This window comes from Athene noctua, chromosome 2 (genome assembly GCF_965140245.1).
Source record: "Athene noctua chromosome 2, bAthNoc1.hap1.1, whole genome shotgun sequence".
Lineage (NCBI taxonomy): Eukaryota > Metazoa > Chordata > Aves > Strigiformes > Strigidae > Athene > Athene noctua.
The window spans coordinates 100,829,235-100,852,839 of NC_134038.1; the positions used below are offsets into that span (position 1 = coordinate 100,829,235).

The 23,605-nt window shown below is 36.3% G+C and overlaps 1 protein-coding gene across 2 annotated transcripts in view; it reads left to right on the forward strand.

Annotated features, from left to right (window-relative positions):
* CDKAL1 (CDKAL1 threonylcarbamoyladenosine tRNA methylthiotransferase) overlaps nucleotides 1-23,605 on the forward strand; it is a 422,283-nt gene that overhangs the window by 151,376 nt on the left and 247,302 nt on the right. For both annotated transcript variants that reach the window (XM_074899749.1, XM_074899750.1), the window contains one exon: nucleotides 7,047-7,167. In XM_074899749.1, the coding sequence (XP_074755850.1) occupies nucleotides 7,047-7,167 (121 nt within the window). The remainder of the gene's footprint in view (nucleotides 1-7,046; nucleotides 7,168-23,605) is intronic.

Here is a 23,605-nt window from a genome sequence, read left to right on the forward strand (position 1 = left end):
TCAGGGGAACGCTTCCTGTAGTTGATTCTTTGTATCCTTCTGAGCTGTCATTGTAGCCAGTATTTTGAGTTCACAGCAGATTTAACGTTTAGTCACTTTTTCAGGAGGACAATAACATCACATGATCTCAGAATAAGTAGGGTGAAGCTACTGAATCTTGAAAAAACCCAAAAGTGCTTTAATAGGGCGTTTCAAGTGCTTTTGTTATGAGAGGGGAAAGTACTGTGGTTATGTCAAAAATGTTCTTGAATATTTATATTCTTAATTTAACTCTATGAAATTTTTATTTGAACAGTAATTCCTTATTAATAGTTATCTCCTTTTCTGGTTTACTTGTTGCACTCTACTGTTTTAGTGCTTATAGATATTGTTATTATTGAATGATACATTGGAGAAATACCAAGAATAAAGAGATACTGTAAGTTTAATTGAGAGAAAGCTGTGTGTGGATTTTGGCAATCTAGGCCACCTGCAGAGCTTTTTTTTCTGAGGTTTGTGAAGTGCCTCACTCTATTTAATCTTGGTTTTGCAATTACATAAAATGAATTTTAAAAAGCTCTTGTCTTCACCTGTGTGAGACTCATGGTCTGGAGTCTTCTGAAAGAGAATTTTTGGATGCTAATTCCCAGTGCAGGGCTTAGTAGATGTATATATTACAAGTTAGTAACGTACGTGCTGTTATGTGTAGTAATACCTGCACATTTCTCTGAAGCTTTCTTGAGTTGGCATAGGGTTGAAGTAAATCTTTTTGTGAAAGACTTGTGAATTATAGAGACTGGGTCAAATATACCGCCTGCTATCAGCAACCTGATGGGATTGGTTGCCTGCCCTGGGGCATGCTTTTTCCTCTGGTGCTGTGACACACAGGGGAAGATAGGTAATTCTGACAGCATTAGTCTGAATTATTCCCTGCCTTGTAATGGACCCAGTTCCTGCCTAACATCACTTGAAGAAGGACTTTGACTGTTATGTAACATCCCTATCTTCACTGATCTAGAGAATGAATAATTTGTATTAGTTGCTTGGCCAGGAGCAGGGCATGTATCTTCCAGTTAGGTTTGACTTTTCTTTGCTCCCTGTATTTACTTGAGCCAGGAAATCCCATGGATGACACTCAGGGATGCCTTCACTATGTAGCTAGCATGCTGCTGGCCAGCTGGGGTTGGTTTGGGTGGGAGCATTCACACAGCAAAACCCTAAACCGATTAGCATCGTTGTTTCTGCACTTGTGTGTGTCTGGCAGAATGTGATTGCTCTGAGGAGCTTGGGGATTCCTTTGCAGTCAGTCATGTCTGTTGTGGGATGGCTTGTTTGTGCTGCAGGGCAGGGAGAAGAGATGGGAGAGCTTGGGATCTGCCCTTGCTACATATGGGCTTTTGCCATCAGAGGTAGACCAGGCCTCAGGCTCTGAGCCTGCCTGTGCACTGTAAGCTCATCAGGGCTGAGTTTAAATCACCACCAAATTGAAGAGTTTTGGGCTCAAATATGAGAAACAGTCCAGGTTAGCTGTGGACTCTGTTAGGCAATTTGTGTTGCATCCTTATATTTCAGATGCTATTTTTTCTGTTAGTCTGGCCAGAAGATCTGAAATCACTTGTTTAGAAGGTTGTTTTTTACCCAGTAGTTACAGAGTTAGAAGAACATAACCCTGGAAATAAATCCAATATCAAAATTTTGTAATAGCTCCTGATTTGCCTCTTCTGCCTTTATACAATTTTTTTAAAAATTTAATCTTCCTAGGCTCTCTTTTCAATATGTTCTTGACTGGTTTTGTTACCTTCATGTAAGTTTTGAAAATTTTTGTCACCTTTTATATTTACTTGATACTCCTCTCAGTCTTTATCACTGTTCTTTGGTTCTTCTTTACACCTCTTCCTTATGTGTTTCTTTGGAGAAGTGTACTACTTTGTTTTCCTTTCATATGGCTTTGCCTTCCTTGGCTAACTGTTCCCATGTGCCGTTTTTTCCAGTGTTAGCCTTAAGGAAGGGAACCTCCGTGTTCATTAAGAAGTGAATAATGGTGGGAGGAAACATGTGCAAGAGTACATGAAATAGTGCTTAGTCGTTTTCCCTGAAGATGCTGGAGAAGATCAGACAGGTTGGTCAGAGACAGCTGGGAAATATAGAACAGTACATTGGCAGCCTTGTAGTGAGGAAAAAAGTCTTTCAGGAAATGGTGAATAACCTCTAAGTATAATGATGTAACTGGGAAAGGGAAAGAATGGCTGACAGAACAAGCTGAAAACAATAGAAATTGTTGGTGCCAAGGCTGGGGTTTCCTGCATCTTTGAGGATTTTCTTTAGACTCATGTTTTTGGACTGCTTGAGATACCTGCACTGAACTTTGAAGCGAACAGCTAAGAAATACTGCTCTGTGCATGGCTGGGAGTTGTGTCTCAGTGGCATGCTGTGTAGCTCCAGTGGGGTGTGCAGAGATGGGGAGGGACCCTCAGTGGATGCCCTCATCCATCTTTCAAGCAGATATTATTTCCCAGCAGCTACTAAAGGGTACCATCCTAAAGACTGAGTGAAGCTGACTGTTTTTTGAAATAGAAAGGTCTATTAATATCGGATAGGTATTTGCAACACTGATGGTCAGTTTTTAAAGTTAACTAAAGATGTTTAAGCCAGGTCACTTCACTCTCACTATCCTTGATCAAAATAGCAAACTACCAGTCCAGTTTGAATCTGTTTGTTTTAATATTGTTAACATGCTTCTGTAGGTCTAGGTCACAGGGGTCTGACAGTAGCCTGAGGTTCACAGCATGTTTAATGTTGTTACAAGCTTATGGCAAAGAAATTCCATTTCCTGTTCCCTGCATATATTTGTAATTCAAGATCAGGCATTCTCTATCACAGTCCCAAAGCACATACATCTACTATTAAATGTATATGTATATGCCATTAATACTATGTTAGTTTTTGTATCCTTTTTAATAAGTGAAAATATATACCTTCAAAATATTTTCATTCTGTACACTGGTTTATCAAACTGACACATTTAAAAGCCCCTTTTTAGACTAACAATAGGATTTAATATCATGATTAATTCGTTCCAACCTCATTCTCTCTGCAAACAATGCCAAGTAATGTGAATTCAGTCTACTGTCTTATATGTAAAGATGAGTTTAATTTTAAACAGTTCAGAAAAACAGAGAGCTCTGAATCATTTCAAGTTGTTTCTAGCTTGATTTTATTTATGCTTGATGTAAGTGATTCTGCTGTATAAATTTCCTCACTGGACTTGGTTAGTAGTATTGTTGTTTTGTAATCTGCATTAATGATCTATTAATTAGTGAAAAACTGCTCCAAAGCATGACCCTAAGTAGCTAATTAACCTTTTCAGAATTTTTTTTTTTAATAGAATTTTATCTACTAGTAGACTATGTGGAAGTAGATAATTTATCTTTACGGCAGAAGGAGTTTATAGGACTAGAATGTTTAGGCTCCGAAATATAACCCAACTAGATCTGTTTGTCATTAAGCTGTGTTTCAAAGCTTGCCTCTTCTAGTGAGCCATCAAAAAAAGGAGTGGTTCTTGTTTGCTATCTGAGATGAAGCACTCATTGTTATGGAAGTGGAAGTGTGATTAACTCAGTTTTCAAAAATGTACCAAAGGAAAAAAGAAACAAAACAAACGAACCAAAAAAGACTTTTTAAATTTGGGACACCTGTTTTGCTTTGTTAAGTTGTAATCTAACCTGCAAAGTCAAAGAAAAGGTAATTTAGTCAGATAAAATGCTTTAGAAGTAAAACTTGATTGCACTGTTTTGCCCCATTCTAAGCTTTGAAAGGATGTAATAAATGAGATTTAAAATTACTACTTTTTCTATTATGCTTGATGTTCTTGTGGGCTTTAATAATGCTTATTAGTCAATTAAAAAATAAAAATGTTGCTTAGCTTTTTCCTTATTGAAGCTGACAAAATATTTATTTTTAAGTTTTCTTGAAATAAGTATGGGGAAAAAAAGATCTACAGCATGTGAAAAAAGTATGATTCAGTGTTTATCGAGTAGTTTTATTAATAGCAACAATGCTGTAAACAGATGCTTTAGTCATTACTTAAAATGAAACAAAATAGTCCTTGTATGGAGTAGGGGAAAAAGGATTTAAGGTCACAATTACTTCAACTGAGCTTTTTTTTTTTTTTTTTTTTTTTTTTTTTTTAAGTTAAATTAAGTGTGCCTGCAGCACAAATCCCTGTAGTTGGATATGCATGTGCTGCTTGCTTTCTGGAGGCATTAAACTCTGCTAAAACTCATCTCCCAATACTGCTTTTTTATCCTCTGGTGCCTGTACTGAAAAGTACAGGGATGTTAGTTATCATTTTGAGTACCACCCAGGTTTTGCAAGCCTCATATTAACTTCAACTTCAGTGTCATTCATTAGGAATATGAGAAAAATGGTGGCCATATTTCCTGTAAAAAGAAGCTGCCATATTTGATTGCCAGGCCATAGATTTCCTGAGCTCAGGCGCAGCATTGGGGTGGGCGTTTACGTTCAGTAGACCATGTAGGAGGTCATCACAGAGCTGGGGGTTTCTTTCATGAGTTAAGAAAGTCTCTGAAGGTAAGAGAGGCTATAAATGAGTTATATATGTGCAAGTGTCCTAAGATGTTTTTTTTCCTCATGTATTTTTCGTAACCTGCCTGTCATCTGGAAGACAAGATCTGTAAGAAGGTTCAAGCAGAACTTTCGGTTAACAAGATTTTCTAGACTACTATACTGCTTGTTGGGTTTTTTTCTGTTCTCCTAAGAAAACATTGATTATAAAGTTGTGCCTCTGCACAGGTCTGTCATAATTTCCATTTCCCTCCCTCTTTACTAGTTTTTAGTTTTTAGAAATTAGACAAATTTCAAACATATTTATGGTAAGTTTTGTAGTCTAATGGATACACTTCTTCCATAAGTTCCATGGGAAAGTTTGCCTCTTTGATTAATGCAGTATGAGAAAGGGAGAGAATGAGCTAAATCCTTATTAGAGAGCACTAATTCACAGGGCTTTTGGTGTGAGGGTACGCCTTCAGAGGAGAATCAAGCTTCACCGATTCTGCACTCTGAGATATTACTGCGGAGGCAGGTTGTTTCTGTGCTTTGTTTTGTTTTTTAAATTTCAGAATGGTGGTTTGACCCCAGTTCTAAATGTGTGCATTTTAAATTTTGGGTATCTTGTTGTTATGTTGTTAAGCTTGATTGTTTTAATAATACTATAAATTATTCTACAGTATTTTCAGCCATAAATCCAAATACAGTTTTAATACAATAATGTAAATGAATATTTTTTAAAATAAACTGGTTTATTCCAAATAAACCACGGTATTAGGAAATACAAAAGGAATGTTCTCTGCTCATAATTTAATTTTTATGCCCACTGTAATGCAATCACTTTTGTTATACAAGTAAATAAAATGTTGCTATGCTTGCAACTCCTTAATGAAGCATTAGATTGGAAAGTAACTGATTGTATTGTGAGACAAAGATATTGCTGTTATTTTAATGAAAAGGGAGGACTGAATAATTTAGAAGACATTAATATCACAAGTACTATATTACTAAATTCACAGCAGGATCTAATGAAATTTTTTTCAAATGCAACTGTAGAAATAATGCCTTTTAATTCCTGTTGACATTATGATGTCTTCTTTTAGTATTAACCATTATAATATCAGGCCAGTCCTGCTCACTTCTTCATTAGATCACACTTTTGATTGAGAATTTTTATGTATCTTAAAAAACCTGAGAAAGATTGTATGCCAGAAGTAGTTTATTTCTAGGCTGTTGTTGCTGTATCACAGAAATAAGTATGCCACATTATTCAAAAATTATTTGACACCTCAAAACAGGTAGTGGAAGAAGACTTTAACTGATAGATGAATTTGTTTTCTAAACAGCTGTTGATGGTGTAAGTTAGAAGATGAGGTTGAACACGGTTTTTAATTGATCTGAACTGATTATCTGCTTTGCTGTGCTGGATGTAGCTTAGCTAGTACTTAATAATTTCATGCTTCCCTTTCCCTGCCCTCCCTTTTTAAGGAAAGTTTTTTTTTCTTTTTGGAAATACTTGACAGACTGTAGCTGTAGTTTCATGTACTACCAAAGAGTTTTCCAACTTAAGCAGATATGTGCTTTTTCTATTTCCTCCATTCCAAGTAGTGGTTACTTTCCCACTTTTTGTGGGTATCTAGTATTAGCTTTCCCTTGTTGTCCGTTATCTACCTGTTCTAGGCTTTGTGGAATAAATGATACAAGTCTTGTGTTTATAACTTGGTCATGTATTACACCACCTGTCTCAATAATATACAGTTAATTGTTTTTATTCTTCATTGTTAGATCTTGCTTCTGAATATTAGTGAATATGTGTCATTTGTGCTCTTTAAATATAGGACTGGACATGGTGTGACCAATTACTGTGTAGGCAGTTGGTGATAGATAGTATTTATTATTTAACTCTCTGAATATTACAGGTTTCAGGAAAGGAGCTGTGAGACAGTTTTCTGATATGCAGCCTCCTTGGTGTGGGAGGAATATGCATAAATCTTGGTAGTCAGTTTATCCATGAACATGTTTTCAGGATATGCTTCACAGCACTTTCCCTCAGACTTAAACAGTCAGCTAGCTTTGACTGAAATGTGTTGGTTCTCCATATAATAAGCTAAAAAATAATTAGTTGCTTATTACCTACTAATTCAGGCTTGAATGAAATTTTGGGGAAAAATATTTTAGTTGTGCCATATAACTTATTTAAATATTGCTATGTTGATACTGGCTCAAGAATCTGAAAATGAAACTGCTTAGATCATTTAAATTTAATAAACCAGAAAATGCACATGTGACAAGATAATTGGATGAAATAACTTGTTCATTTTAACATGATTTATTTTACCTGTCTGTATATTTTTAAATGCTCCAGCTGGTGAGAATACATTATTACATGATGTTCTCATTTTCAATCTTGAATTATAAACACTATTTCTGAAGAGCAAATCAAAACAAATATGATGGTACTTGTGCTTTGTATTGACTACACTTTTGTGCTTCATTTGAAGGTCATTCTGTGAGACTGTTGGGTCAGAAAAAGGATAATGGAAAACGTTTGGGGGGAGCACGACTGGATTTGCCAAAGATTAGGAAGAATCCACTGATAGAAATAATTTCCATCAATACAGGGTAAGAATCTTCCAAACTTACAAGACATTCAGTACTTCCAAGGAATTCAATTTATCTATTTCTGCAGGTATTCATATACCTTCTGGGGTATTACTCCTAAGTTATACAGAAGGAGGCAGGATGACCACTTTTAAATAGTAAAAGATTTTAAATGGCATTCTTTCTGGAAAATAAATCCCTGCTTATTTGCATACAAGACTACTTCTTCTCCAGGGCTGCATACAATCATGCAATCCTCTTTGTAAGTGTATCTAACTCTTTCTCAAAAGAAAAAACTCTTAAGAAAATTGGAGAAAAAAAAGTAGTTAGAGGGGTTTTTTCCTGTGTTCTTTTGATTTCTAAGGTGGCAGTCCTGGAAACTTACTAAGTTACAATCCTTAGTAACATACTAAGATCTGTAAATGCCATTAATATCTGTAAACACCTGATTGTCTTCCCAGACATCAATGGATAAATAAAATATAATTTTTTGCTTCTTGCCCCTCTTATATGTTTGTATAGAGTTATGATGCTTGTATTTCAGCCTTTTCTTTGAATAAGCTACCATCTGCCTATCAAGCAACTCTGGATGCCCATTTATCCATAAGACTACAAGCATTTTTCTGTTCTGTATTTCTGCTTTGAGGAATTCTATTTTAATCTTCTTTCCCTTGATGCTTTCCTTTTCTCAGCTTCACTTGGTTATCTCCCATTTGGTCAGTTTCCTAAATAAGACCAAAACAAAACAAACCAAAAAAACCTCCACACAAGTCTTCTGATTTTCCCATCTTCTCCAGCTTATGTAGTAATTTCCCAGGTGGTAAAATATAAAATGCATTGCCCTAGGCATCCCAGGTAGGTGTGAACTTACTGTCTAGAGAAAAAATGTGGTAGATCTTAGCTCTGTTTGTTTTGAGTTTAGTCTAGCATTTTCATAAACGTTTCATGAAAGAGTTTTGCTACTATCCTCCTTCTTACTTCCTTGTCTTTAAGTAATCTTGCCTTCATAATTTGCTGTAAAACCTAGTGTGCTTATTTAGGTCAGAATACCAGCTCAAGGCTTAGTGTGGTTACTTTTTCTTCCTCTGACTTAAGGTAAATGTAGGGGTGATATTTTATCATATTACTGAATTATAATACCTTGTTAAACTGCAGTTTAACGCACTTACTGTTTTTGAAGTCTGGATATGAGCTCTTTTTGTGCCGTTGCTTTTAAGTGATAAAAATTTTTTTCCCTTACTGTCTTTCCTGTTGAAGTCTTGTTTGTGCCCATGTGATCAAAATCTTTTTCATGATTAAAAATAAGAAATTCTTTTGTTTGTTGTGTCTAAGTTTCAGATGGTATAACTTTTTCTCTTCTATTAATATTTATCACAATCTAATGTTATAATATCTTTTTAGTTGTAAATATTGTCAGGGATGTAAACTAATTGAGCCATGGTCTTGTTTACGTGTCTTGATTTGTAGTAGTGCATTTAAGATGGTCAATGTATTACTATTTCTAATACAAGGTTATTGCTAGCCTAATTCTAGAGGCTAATACAAGAAGGGTACTGTACAGTATATACACTTGGCATTAGGTGGCTGATAAGAGTAACAACCCTTAGAACAATTTTTTTTTAATATATTTTGAACATATGTATATTCCTATTGGGTTTTTAAAAAATTATTTCCCAGGTCGATCAAACTGAAGACAGTTAACATATCCGTAAGGTGTTACCTTTGGAAAACCTTTTATTTAGAACCTGAGAGTTTGCAAACATTAATTACTGTACTTTAGTAGTTCTTGCTGTTCTCAGGTCACTAGAATATGTATTTTATATCAGGATAATCTAAAAAATAATAGAAACCAGAAAAATAAATTTACTTAATGGAGAATAAGGTCAAATGTGACTTGGTAAGACCAGAGCATTCCGAAAACCTCAAACAAACAAGCCAGTTGCAAAAGACATCTAAATTAATTTATGTCCCAGTCTGTTATATCGAGTGTTGAAGGAATCCTGTCTGTCTTGAAATACAGGTTTTCCTATCCTTTTCTTCCCCTTCCCCAACCTCTCCACTTGTGTTTTGCTGCTGACTTTTTTTGAAGTGTAGCTTTAGAAAGGCAGCAGTACTCAGTGGTTTCTGACAGTATAAAAATATAATCAGTGAAGAACAGGAGACAGTACATGTTACTCACTGTGAATTGACTGTGTTCATTTTATTATCTTTGCCTTTGTTGTCTGGCTATGGCAGTTTTTAGTACCGACACCACATTTGATCTGAGCTGTATTTCTCTGTGTAAAGATGGGAGAAAACTTTGAAGATTAGTTTTTGATACAGTGCTCTTTACTGAGAGATGAATTTGGATCAGACTAGAAGCTCTTAAAATAGTAAGAAATACTTAGTTAAAAATAGTGATTTCCTTTTTGGAAACACATTTGTCTGATGCTGTTGAGCGATAGTGTCTGGGAGCAGCATGAGCAGGGCTACTCTGTGAGGGAGGATGAGAAGGGACCCAAAGCTGTCACCAGCACAGACAGTGCCCACACCAATGGGACACCCTGTGCTGTGGTGCCTGAGCACTGTGGGCAAAGCTGAGGACTGGTAGTAGGATCTATCAGCTGTTCCAGACGTGGCAAATCATCAACCAGGGCCTGAGTCTACCCAGGGGTTCCAGTCAGGATCAAAAGGAAATGAGCTGGAGATACAATGAAGGTCTGAGGTCCATCCTCGTGATAAGCATGGGGCTGGAGGCAGGCATGGTATTTAAGCTCAAGCCAGGACTGGGGACACAGTCTTGAGCTTAACTGGGGCTCTTGGCCCAGAGTGGGCTGGTGGAGACAACAGCTGAGGCTAGTCAGGTCAGTTAGTGCCTGATGGTGCCCACAGAGGGCTGTGACTGGTGGTGGTATATTACATTAACATGTGGAGTCTTAATGAACTCTTGGCCTCTTCTTTAATTCTGTGGGTAAAGAAAAGGCTTGTTGAGGCATGTGTATCCCTCAGCCCCAAAGCGCCGGTGTTTTTGACAGCTCACACTAACCTCTTTCCCTCTTCAGCAGTGTGAATACCTTTATGTACATGGACACCTGCCAGCTGGAACTATTCTTCTGAGCATTCAGTAGGACCACTTTATTTTCAGGAGTCTTCAAACGTGCTGATTGCTAAGATATCTGTCATTCTCATGCAGCTGTGTCTGAGAATGTGGGTGCGATTGGAACGCAACACTGTAGAATAAGATTTGTTTCTTAAGACTGAGTCAAATACTCTTCAGTAATTTTGACTTGAGGCTTCTTGTTATTGATTCCTTATCTCAAACATGGAGGAGGAAAAAATTCCTATCCTGAAGGTTTCTGTCGTTGTATAACTGAACTTATTCCCTGCTTGCCCATGCACAAATGCATGCTTACATATGCACATGTATCTCTGTGTTTGGTTTCCTCAGACTGCTGCTGTACATGAGCCTCCTCAGCTGTTCCTTTGAAGGAATCAAGTCTCTCCTCTCAAGGGACAAACATACTGTATTTCCATTACAGTGTGTAGTCTTTAATAATAATAATTATAATAGTTTAAAGCAAACCAAATCCCCATTAGGTATGGAATATCTGTGAAGATAAGTGCTGCTTCTGTCCATTGTTGAGCCAGTTTAGAGTTTTCAGCTAGTGGCACATTTGTCCCTAAAATGGTGTGGCTGGTTAGAGAAGAATAAACACACTTTATACAGGGGACTGAAAACCAAAAGGAACATAGCAGTGTGGATGCATGCATTAGACCATCTTGGGAGCTAAGGTCTGGTGAACTCATGTTAAATTTGCAGTATGAACATACCCAAAGGGCCAAGTCTCTGTCCAAGTTTTCCTGTTCTCCCTCATCTGAAGAGCACTACATGAATCCCATATTATCTCATTCTCTTGTTACTTTTATAGATTCCCCTACTAAGCTACTGAGAAGACAGGGAGATGTTGAAGATTCAGCCTACAAAATGAGCATCTGGGTTTGAGTGTAGTTCTGAGGGAGTATAGAACCACAGTTGTACCAAGAGGACAGTGTAATTCAGTGGAAGCACCAGCAGCTTCTCAATCTGCACATCTGTGTGTGTTTCCTTCTGGAAGAAGGGCTTTTAAAAGCATTATTAAAATGAAAAGTAAATTAAAATCACCCATCCAACCAAGCCCAATAGATTATTCCTGTAGTGCTAGAGCATCTTACAGAAGATCCTCATGTTACTTCATCTCAGAAAGAGATATAGTCATAACTACTTTTGAGTCTCTAAATGCTAATTAAGGCATAACACTTCAAACTTAGTACTCTCAAAGTTGCAGAAATGCTGGTGGTCTTCTCACGGGAGTCCTTGCTAGCAAATCTCTGTTGAGAGTGAACATACACAGTAATGCTTAGGACTTTCTTTAAAAGTCCTTGATGCTTCTTGGTAATTTTGTAGAGTTTTTTTAAGCTATGCTTTGAAATTCTGTAGTGGTGGTCATTCAGAATGTTTCTAAGCTGCTGAGGGATCTGAATCTACCAGAAGAGGTGTTTTTTTTTAAAAAAATAATAATTAAAAAAAATAGTTCTATGTACAGTACTTTGTTTTATGAATCAAGTAACTGTTTTTTTTCCATCGTGGGAAAAAAAAAAAGTTACTATTGTCAATCCTGATGTTTCTAGGCAGGAATATTTCCCTGGTTATGAATTGTGAAAGGTTAAAATTCTATTCTTTCACCATTTCCTGTCTAAACAGCTTTTTCAGTTTTATGATGAATTAGGGAATATGAGCATTTAATTTTCTTGTAGTTGCATTTTAATTTTATATGAGACCACTTAATAGTCTTTCTATATATTACATTCCAGCAGTTGTTTAGGATCAAGTGTATAAATACCCTGGAGTTGTTGTAGGTAATTCTCTTTGTTTTGTGGTTTGTTGTTTGTTTTGTTTTGTTTTGTTTTTAAATTGTGCCAAAAAAAGGGACATAAACTTAAATGCTTTCAACTCTCTCTTTTTTTTTTTTTTTTTTAATGTAGATATCTAAAATATTTGACTTAGTTAACTTCTGTCACGTTCTAAAACTTCATAGCAGTAGATGGTTTTCTCCTTCCTTACTTTTGGTTAATAATCAGGTATGTGTGAGGTGTTACATTACAAAAAAATGTAAAATAATGCTGGTGAGAGGTCTGGAAAGTCTTTGGTGGTATGCATGGATTCATTTGGCCATAGGCATCATCATTGAATCAGTATATATTTCAGGTTACTTTCAGCATTAAAAGCAGATCATACTCTGTCTCTTAGCTGCAGTTGACTGAAATGTCTCATGAACAAGAAACATCAGTGGCTTTCCCCATAGGGCAGTACATAAGGAGGCAGTGACACCATCTCAGAAATGAGGGGTTTACAAACACAAAGATCAGGAAGAGAAGCACATGGCTCTATTTGTCCCCTTTGATAGAGGGGTAGTCACTGCTTCAGAACAGTTTCATGTCAGTATGCTGACAGATGTGGAGAGTCCAGTATTTATTCCTTTACCAGCATAAGATACTCCAGTGAGAGACTGAGGTCATTGGGATCATTAGAGGATACAGCTATTTTCAGTGAAATATGCATCTAGTTATTTAATCTGAAAATATTGCAGTGAGTCCAGTATAAACCAGGTTCAGGTATGGAAGCAGAGGCCCAGGGCCCATGACATAGGACTGAACCCTGTTGAATGCAGAGTTCAGAGATTGATCTGATACAGTTTAGGGTCTGTCTTTTTCTGGTTTTGTTTTACCTGATTGGCTCTTGTGTAACTACGGTGGCTTGGGCTTGTAGTACTGGTTCTGCAATATTCTCCTGCTGCTGTACCATTTCACAGTGCTGCTTCTCCAGAAGTCAGGTCTCTTCCCCTCATGTTACAATACTACTTTCCGCTTTCACATGAGACCTGTGTACCACAGAGTGACTGCAGATTCGGGCTATAATTAGGCACTGGAGCTCCCTGTAAGAAAGGGAAATGTGGTCATATAGATGTGGATTATAAAGCAGCACTCTGTGCTGATTATCTGCATATTTACCATGGTCTAGCCTGTCTGAAGAGTGATTTAAAATGAGTATTTAGCCAGGTAGTGTAGAGATCAGCTAGGATGCACTAGAATTTTTCTAGTTCTGGTAGCAAGTTACTATTTAGTAAGGCTGTAAAAAGAGGCCCTAATTGTGACTGTTAAATCCCTGAGCTCTTGCAGTGGCCTGTGTTGCCTGTCCAGATTTTTGGCTAATTGAACTGGCTGAGCTAGATATCTACCTTTTTTTGGCATTCAGTAAATGTCATCTGCACCTATGTGTCCACCTATCACTGTGTGTTTCCATTATCTCTGACTCCTTTTTAACTGGGGTGAGTTTTCTAGAGGTGCCATCTTGAAACCATATCAAAATATCTTTGATTGCTCAAGAAAGGATGTTGTGTCTTAAGTCTGAGAGCCATTGCCCTCCTGTCTTGAAGTTAGTGGAATGTTTCAGTAATAATCTCATCAGTTCAGCAGAAGAACTGCTATTGCTTTGGGTTTCTGTGTTTACTGATGTGAACGCAAGTCTATTCTCTAGTACAATGTTATCTCTAGATAAAAATATATAGGGAGATGGAAAATTGAAATCTTTCTGGTATGTGAAAAATTGGATTACCTACTGTTTGACAGTGATAGACTTGGGGGTTTTTGGCAACTGCTTATATACTTTTGTCTATCCAACTATGCCACAATGTTGCCAATGTTTCCATATTGCTGTCCCCATCTTGAATGAATAGTGAGTCTGAATTACAAATCTGTTCATATTTTGTGTCAATTTTTGACTGAATACTTAAGAGGGTGAGTTCCATGTCTTCAATTTACTTGATGTAGTTTGTTTGTTAATAACATACAGATTTTCTATATTTTAATGTTTAACTTTTCAAGATGCTCATGTAAGTGACACTGCAGTTGAAAAGATTTTGATTTTAGAATACAAGATCAATACATGTTTTGATTTGCATTTAATATGCTTGGAAAGACAAAATAGTATTTATTCTGATTATAATAATATGGTTATATAATATTATCACATATCTACTTTTACTTGAATTCAAAATAAATGCTTAGAGCAAACTCCCCAGGGAATATGAAGTGATCCAATTACTTTGACCCTACCTTAGCTTATAATATTTAAATGGACTTCATAACTGTTTAGCCCAAACATCTATGATGTGCCAGAGCCCATCATACCAGTTACCCTCAGAAAGCAGAGAAGGTATAAAATGTGGGAAGATAGTGTGTTTTTGAAGGAAAGCTTTGCATTAGGCTTTTTGTTTATATTTTAATCAATATTTGCATGTACATATATTTAGGTTCTGGCTATACTATATACTGAGCATGTATTTCAACCATGCATATACCAGAGATCAAGCTGTTCTGCTTTGGCACACTTCGTGAAATATAGAAAATGATAGATGACACAGTTGTGTGCATCTATATGGAAGACATTTTAATTATAAAATCTGAAAAGCTGGTATTCTAAAGCTTGCAGAAACCACACTGGTGTAACAGAGGGAGAAGGAAAAACAGTTGTTTACAACAGAAAGTTTTAACAGTCTACTTTTTTGCCTAAGGTCTCTTTCCACTGCAATTTACTGTAACTCACATCCAAGGTCATTATTTCCTAATTAGTTATTTAAATAGCATATTGGTAACATTCTCTGAGAGATTGCTTTTTCAGATTTTGCTAGTTTCTTTCAATTATAATAATTCACATTTGAAGAATGGAAATTAAATCTATAACTGTGTACTACATAATCTGTAGGTGTACGTGCTAAAAATTTTACTGAGAACATGGCAAAAAATGTATTTCTTATCAATAGAGGTGATAAGTTGGTGTGGCTGACATTCTTAGCAACTGTTGTGGTTGTAGTCATTGCTGTTCTCTGTGTGTGTCTGTCTTGTCTGTGTCCCCATTGCTGAGAATGTGCCTGCTCACCTATACTTCCTCATGCAGGGTAAATGAGAAGTATTGCATTTTACTAATTATCTTCCTTGAGTAGAAAAGTAATTTAAGAAAGCAGAAAAGAAAGTAGTTGGATTGGGACCAGGAAGGAACTATTTCCTCCCTCCTGAGTAGCTTGATTGCTGTCTTCCCCTAAACATCAGAGGTTGCTACAGCTGATTCTGTAGAGTAGACTTGTACCTCCTTCAGTGCCAAAACCCCCCAGTCTCTAGAGTCGATTAATGGGAACTGCTTATTGAAATCAACAGCTGAGGGAGGGCAGGAGGAGTTGCCCCTTTGGCTATATTAGTATAATAAATTCCCTTCTGCTGGGAAGGTAAAAGCTGTTGATGTCTTCAGTTTCTCTTACTGTTGCACATGGTTGTTCTGCCATTTGTGCTGATCTGTATTAAACAAGATTGCTTTGAGTAGTCAATATGTTATAGATGTTTTGCAGATTCTTCTAGAATAAATGTCTGCTACCATGCTAACCTGAAAGGATGACCTTGAATTCAAAATGATCCCTCACAAAAAGATGTTTATACACGGAAGGTTTATTACATACCTGTATTCAGTATATAATTTGAGTATAAAGTTTTCACTGTTTGCCTGAAAGAAGGGTTTTTTTCCTTTTATGCTTTATGACTGTTGTCTTTCAGCTTTGTACACATCATGATTTCTGCTGCTGTTACTTTCTTTATGATACTACTTCTTCCCTGTTTTTAGAGTTTTAACTGCTTCAACTCACTTCTTTGAACTTCAATTCTACCCATGGGATTTTAAGTACAAGAACTTGTGAAACTCTTCAACTACAACTTCTGAATTTCTCTAATGTCATGCTCTCTTAAGTCAACGACAAAGTAATCCTTTACTTCTTTACTTTCCCTATAGGGATTAGAGCATGATCCCCTACCAAGAGTAATTTTGAGAGAAAAAAATATTTTAAGTTCAAAGGGTCTTTAAACATTTTTTTCACTAGTACATCAAATACCTGCAGTTGTGACATCATTTGTGGTATGACTTGAAGACTAGTATTTGTCTTTCAGATTATATTTTTCTTTGCTGTTGTTAAATGCTGTTTGAATGGATCTAGGACAGGCATGTTTTTCATGAATAGCATACGTTGTGTCCTATTCCAAGAAATGTTCAGCCAATCCTTCATTAAGTTTACTGACAAATGATACCTAAGAATTATTCCACTAAATAGTTGTTTCTTTGGCATGATTCTACCAGTCAAAATGACAGAGAATGGCAATTCCATACTATCTGCTAATACTATCAGCTGTTATTATGATGATGGATTCTACACCTGTTCCTTCACTGGTGCAATCTGATGACATGTCAGAGTAAATGGCATCTAATCTGCATCATCTGCTTGGCTCTTTATGTAGTCCAATCATATGTTCTTCTCATGCTGTGAGTTTTGTTCAGTGGAGTCAGAAGGTACCTGTTGGTTAAATTCTTTGACATAGGCAAAAATCACTAGGACACGTTGTATATACCAAGTGTTACTGGCCTTGAATTCTTGCTGTGCAGTGTTTTGTGTACATGTTACTTCCTGAGCTCTCAGTTTTTGAGAAATGAGAAATACTGTTTGTACACATAAATTCTACAACCATTTTTTTCTGGGTCATGGAAGCTTCCTTTTTTGAGTCTACTGAATGACTTCTGAATTGAGTTAGAAGAAAATAATTTGTTTTGATTGTTTCCATTTTTGCAAGTTTGCCTCCCTGAGGTTATTTCCTCTCAGCCTCACAAATTTTAACTTTTTCTGCATATAGTGCCATCATGAGTTTAAAATTTGCATCAAACCTTTTCCATATACATGTTGATACATTTCCTTCTGCTCTTGTACTTCTCATCTTCCGAAAGTGCTATTTCACAGTTCACTTTAATATTCAGGAAGACGCATAAAAGTTGCCAGAAATCACTGTGCAATTCTCTAAACTCCAGTACACCACACGACTTGCAATTCAGAAAAACAGCAGCAATCACATGCTCCAACTGCGTCATCTTATTAAAAATCTGGGCAGCTTCAGGCATATTTGTGCTCCTTCGTCACTAGGTGGCTTCCCACACTGCACAGTTCTGTTACTGTGTTAACCCAAGAGGAGGATCACCAGAATTGAACACAATCCCTAATTTTCAAGTTGAAGTATGTGGGGAAGAGGTTGTGGGGGGAGAAACATGCTTGATTTCATTTTGTGTAACTATTTCCTGCAGTTTCAGACAGTTCCTTTCAATGCTACATTCCTGATTAATTTGAAGAATGATTTAGAAAATGAGATGGTTTAACATATTGGAATCTGATTACAGGTTAGCATACAATATTTAAGGTGACTTCCTGCCTGCCTTTTTGGCAGATGCTTACGTATAGAAGTGGTTTTGGATCACACAACAAGCTATGTGGTCTAGTGTGCTTGAATCAGAATAGATCATTTTGACATTGTTTGCAGTTTCATATATCCATAATTCTGACATCAATATGCTTTCTGAGGTTGGAGATAAAGTTCTCCTTGTTCACAAGAGCATTCATTCGCGTCCCTTAACGCCCACATGTGTATTTCCTAAGGGAAATCTGGACAGAATCCTGAGAAACATTTTATTCGTTTCTCAGATTACAGTAAATACGGAGAAATAACTTCATATGTCATACTTATAATTGATATTGTGTGGCCTTTAGTCCCAGCTTTTCACATTGAAAAAACTCCAAAACTAGAAAAACAAGACAAGCACTAGAGAAGCCATTGTTTTGAAAAAATACTGTATTGCTGAATGTTAGTTTGAGAAATGTCTGTGCTTTTACATACTCATAATTCTGGGGGGTTTAAGGGCCTTTTTTAGTGTCATACAACTTCAGTGTTAAAGCTAGGTGCCCATGTCTTTGCTGCTCATCAGCAGAATCAGAAAACTTTTAGTTCCCTAAAAATAATAACCTCTTTTGCTAGTGTTGGTATGACTTCTTAAATGTGACTAAAAATGAAGAAGACTTGTCAAAGGGTCTTACTGAAGTGTCTCTTGTACCCTTCTAGGTAAGGTGGAATTTTTTTTGGAGACATGATAGAGAAATGTGTTAAGGGATGTGTGAAAAGAAAAATCAGAATTGGGAAACATTTTGTGCTTGAATTTGTTCTTAGATTTGACCTAGAGATAGTTTTAATTGAAAAATAGTTTGAGTAATATGGGTGGGTTCCAAAAAATATATATTTTGCATTATCCATCAAAGTATATGAAGGCATGTTTTTATGGTATTCTCATCGACTTCTCTGAATTTGTAAGACTTGAAAAATAGGGAGGAATAGGACATTTGAAGGTACTTTTAAAAAAACCCTAAGAAACAATAACTGAAAAATTAAGATTGTGCTTGACAGGTAATATAGGTGGCACAAAATCCAATGTAACGTGTTCAAAGATGATTAATATTATTTTAAGTGTTTTGTATGTGATAGTATCTTTCTTTCTATGCCTTCTTTATAGGGGAAGAAAAAACCTGAAACTTAACACTCTCTAATTTTGATATTTATGCTGAAGTTCAAATAAAATGAGTTTTTAACTGGCTACCTTATAAGGACCTTAGTTTATTTAAATAATTTATGTCTCTGTTATAAATGCGGTGTATATTCTTTTATATGTTTGTATAGCAAATACATTTTGAAATATGGATTTTCGGTGTGAATTGAAATTTTTCTCATTGAAAATTGAAAAATTTTTTGTTAATGTTACTGAAAAGTCTCACAATTTGCACATTTTTCTGCATTATTATTCTTGACTCATTCTTGAAGTGTGATATAATTTTTAAAAAATCAGATTCCTAATTGTAAAAAACAAGTTACACTGAATTAAGTAATAGTTTTATTGGTGCTTCAAATACTAAACCAAAAAAAGTAAAATGCTTAGAGTGGATTTCTGTGCTTCTTCTTCTGCTTTTAGTACAAGATGCATGTAAGAAGAGTTAGCGCTTATACGAAGAATAAATAAGTTTAAAAGAGGTACTTGAGGGGTCCCCTACCCTCAGTTAGGGAATTTAGGCAATAAAATTTTAAATCTTTGTGGACATACAACTTTCTCCAGCAGGGCGGCTTAGTAAAAACCTGTTGAAATATTTGCTTTAAATTTTCTTTTGACTAGTTGTCTTAGTTTCTATTTCACAAAGTCCAATCTTATCCAATAAGTCAAATATATGTTTACTAAGTATCTGCTTGTTGAGATGAGATTGAGCTCTTGAGTTTCTGATCTCTTCAGGATCAAAATATTCCTTGGCAAGCTACTGCTTTAGGACCTGAGGGTATTCAATAGATCCCCCAAACGGCTGAGGTGTTTCTGCACTCCTGTGCTGCAGAGCACCATGCAGTACACCTTCACTAAATGGGGAGAGGGGAAAAAAACCCGAAAGTAATGACAAACAAAAGGTAATTCCTTCCTCTGTCAACTGGATACCAATTATTTGATGGCATGGAGAGCCATGTCTGTTTCAGGTTTTTATCTAGAAGATGACTTCTTTTCGAGTAGAATACAAATACAGAAGTGAAGATCTGAGAAGTGACTGGAGACAGTTCCACCTGACTGATTCATGGTTGTATTTGGAATTAAGTGAACTAGATTAATTCACTGACTAGAGAAGGTATTTTACATGTAAATCATCTTTACAGAGATTAGCCATTAGTTCCCTTATTTGAGTTGTCATCCTTGTTTTTCTTAAGTCCAGACTCAACTGAGAGAAGAAAAAAGAACTATTGATAGTAAAATAAGATCTTAGATGCATGTTTAGACTGTAACAAAAACCAGTTGTATTTTTTTTTTTTCCAGTGTGCTAATACCTGTTATGCTCTGAAGAGTGTGGAATGAGGCTTGTAGAAATGTTCTGTATTCCCTTCTGCTCTGATGCTTAGTAATAGCATAAGATGTGCTGAAGGCTTCAGTCAAATGAGCACTGAGTACTGTGTCTAGAAAATGAAGATCAGGTATTTCTGTGTCTCCTATGAAGTGTGTCGATAGCCTATAAAACTCCCAAAAGTAAAAGCTGCCATCAGTATCTCAAGTACTGTTCCTGAAGTGTTTCATAAGTCTGATGGAGGTCCTGACTTACTACATAAAACATCTTTACAAACATGCAAGATCTATATGGATCGAGTTTAAATATGACAGTTAATAGTCAACAGTATAGTATTAGCTCATGTATATCATCATGTCAAGGAGACAGGTCCTTAAACCTCTGTTTAATCTGTTCTTTTTCCTTTGGCTTTATTTCCATGTTTAGGGACTCGTATAGCAAGAATATGAATCCAGATGAAATATCCTTGGCAACGTGTGCTCATGTGATGAAAAGTGGAACTGTGTGTATGTGATTCCTGTTATTTTTTTTTTTTTTTGAAGACACAACTGCAAGTCGGAAAGCTGGTGCCTTCCTGTTTGCTTATCATTGCCAAGGAGTTGAGAAACGAGGCTGTCCTGTTGTTGGGATTGTGTCAGTGTTACTCAAAACAGGATTTATCCTTACAGATGGAGTTTAATTGTCTGACTTTTTTGAATTATAGAGAAATTTTCTCTGCAACTGCTATATCTGGTTTTGATTTCAGGTGAAAGAATGGTTACTCTTGAAGGAGTGGTAGTAAGAAGTGAAAACTCAATTTTTTTCATTTTTAGTCATGATTAGTTACAGTGGTTTACTCTTTTTTAGAGTTACTGTTGGTTGCCATTTTTTATGGACATTTTCAGTCTATACGTCAGGAATGAGTGGGGACTTGAAGTCTTTACTCTGTATCTTGAATACATTGAATGAAGTGGAGGAGTGTGCTACTAGGAATATGGTTAACACCTTTGCCTCTGAAACCTAATATCACCTACTGACATGGTCTTAGGTGTTTAAGTAAAGCACAAAACTCACTGTGAGATTTGCCTAAAATACGAAACACTATTGCGTGTATCTCGTTACTTTCTGTTTAAAAAGTGCAAACCACATTTTTAAGGCTTATTTTCACAAACAAAAGTACATGATAAACATGAGCCAGCAGTGTGCCCTTGTGGCTCTGGGGGGTCTTCTCAATGTGTTTAAGTACCTGTTGTGGAGGGGTAAAGAGGACAGAGCCAGGCTCTTCTCCGTGATGCCCAGGGACAGGACAAGAATTAATGTACACAAATGGAAATACAAGAAATTTTAATGTAAGAAAAAACTTTTTTACAGACGTGATCGAACACTGGAACAGGTTGCCAAGAGAAGGTGTAGAGTCTCCATCCGTGGTGATTCTCAGAAGCCATCTGGTCATGATCCTGGGCAGTTGGCCCTAGGTGGCCCTACTTGCTTATGGGGGTTGGACCAGATGACCTCCATAGTTCCCTTCCAACCTCAACCCTGTGTTGATTTTTAGCCATGGGGGAAGCTCTTGTGCTGCTGCTTTCATGTACTGCTTCATACCATGGAATTGAGACTGGAGAATATGTTTATACTATATCAAAGTAAGCAACTTAAAGCAGTCCAAGTGTTGTGTGCTGAACGAGCTCCTGGCAAGTCCTGCTATGAGGTGGCTAGACTTTCAAGTGAGGGCTTGGACTAGATAATCTCCAGAGGTCCCTTCCCACCTCACTCACTCTGATTGTGATATGTAAATAAATATAAACAGCAACAGAAACACCCACAAGGATTTAGCTACAAACACTATGCATGTTAGTACAGTTGTTTAGTACTGGTGGAGACCTTCACTCCAGACATAAGTGTTGTGGTTTGACACTTCAAAAAAATAATACCCTAAACGAAGGGCTCCCCATCCCATGCAGAATACATCCCCATTTCCTGACCTAACATAATTTCCTGTGCAATCCTGTAGGCCTGTTCAGCCTCAGGAAAGAGGAATTCTGTTTCCAAACACATTGCCTGCGAGACAGAGTCAGATATTCCCAGTGGAAATATATACCCCAACCTTCTGTCTCTGTAACTTAGCTTGTTGAATTTCATCAGCTTGATTTACAAGAAGACTTCAGTACTTTTTAGAAAAGAAAAAAAATCTTTTTCTGATTTCCTCTTGCAAAACATAAGGCTTTTATTTTTCCTAAAGTAACCATGTAGAATTTTGGGTTTACAGTTTATCTTCAAGGCACTGGATGAGAAGTAGGATTTTGGCCTCTTTTTTTTTTTTTTTTTTCCCTTTTTTTTTTTTTTTTTTTTCTTTTTTAGTAATTTTGTTGATCTGTGTGTGTACTTTGTGAAAAGGAGCTATTTAAGCAAAGGTCAAGTACAAAATTGTCACTCATCACATGCTTATCTAGCTTATTTTTAAACTAATACACAAGTGTCTGAGTATCACATGGTCTTTCTTGCATTTCAGTCTGGTGCCAGACTTGGTGTCTTTTCTGTTTTTAAGAGAGAAATGTCTAGTGGTTTTTGTTTTCAGTATGTTTATGAGTCATGTATATCATATAATGTTGCTTTGCTTCTAAAGTTTAATCATTTTGCAGAAGGTAGATGGAGTCTCCACATTTTAACTTGGTATTAGGCTGAAAACTGCAGCTGGGGCATGTTTACTGAAGGGTTTGTTTAGTCATTCACATTCCTGTGTTCCAACAGTTTGTTTTAGATCATTTGTTAAAGAGCTTAAAGAACAACAATTCCTTTTACTATTGGTGTAGAGGTTTTTTTCTGCAAGCTAGGGTTTTTTAATTTTTATTTTCCCATTCCAAAACTATACATTTCTTTCTTTTCTAAATAGCAGGTATGGGTAAAATAGTATACTGATTTAATATCATTACTTAAATACATACTGAAACTTTTGTCTTTTGTTTTAGGAATAATTCTTTAGCTCAAAAGTTACTATATTTTATTTTACTTGTGTTTTTCATTTACCACTTAGGTGAGGAATAGTGTAAATGGAAGTTTGAAGTAGTAGAGGGAAAATGTTATTACAGGTTAAACTCTGTATGTAACTATCCACATCTTTAGGAAAGTTCAGTTGTATAGTTCAGCACTGTTTAAAGAATTAACTTACAACTCTTAATTCACAATAATATAGTGATGTCTGTTCACCAAGCACACTATAAACATTTAAATAACCTTTGAATTCTGACTAAAGGGTTGATAGTGATGTCTTCACTAGGGTTATTAATTTTGCTTGAACAAAGACGTAAACTAACGTGCTTATTGGCTTGTATCTGCAGTTTGTAGGGAAATAGGTTTGCAAGGCAAAGTCTTGCTGTATCTGCAGCTGATCTCAGAAGTGTTTCTTGGACATGTTCAAATCCTAATCTAGCAATTTTTTGCGGAAAACAGGCCATGTACTCAAAGTTTAGAAATATATGTGTGTGTATATGAAAGCACCAAAGTAACGTAGAACTTATACTGAGTGTTGTTTAGTTCCTGTCCTTTTTTGTATAGGTTCCCTTCTCATGTAGATGTTCTGCTAATGCACCAGCCCTTGCATCAGTACTGAAAGCCAAGCTAGTGCTGACACTTTACACCAGCTAATATCTAACCTACGCATTCTTTGTGAGTCAGACAGCTGCTGAACTCAT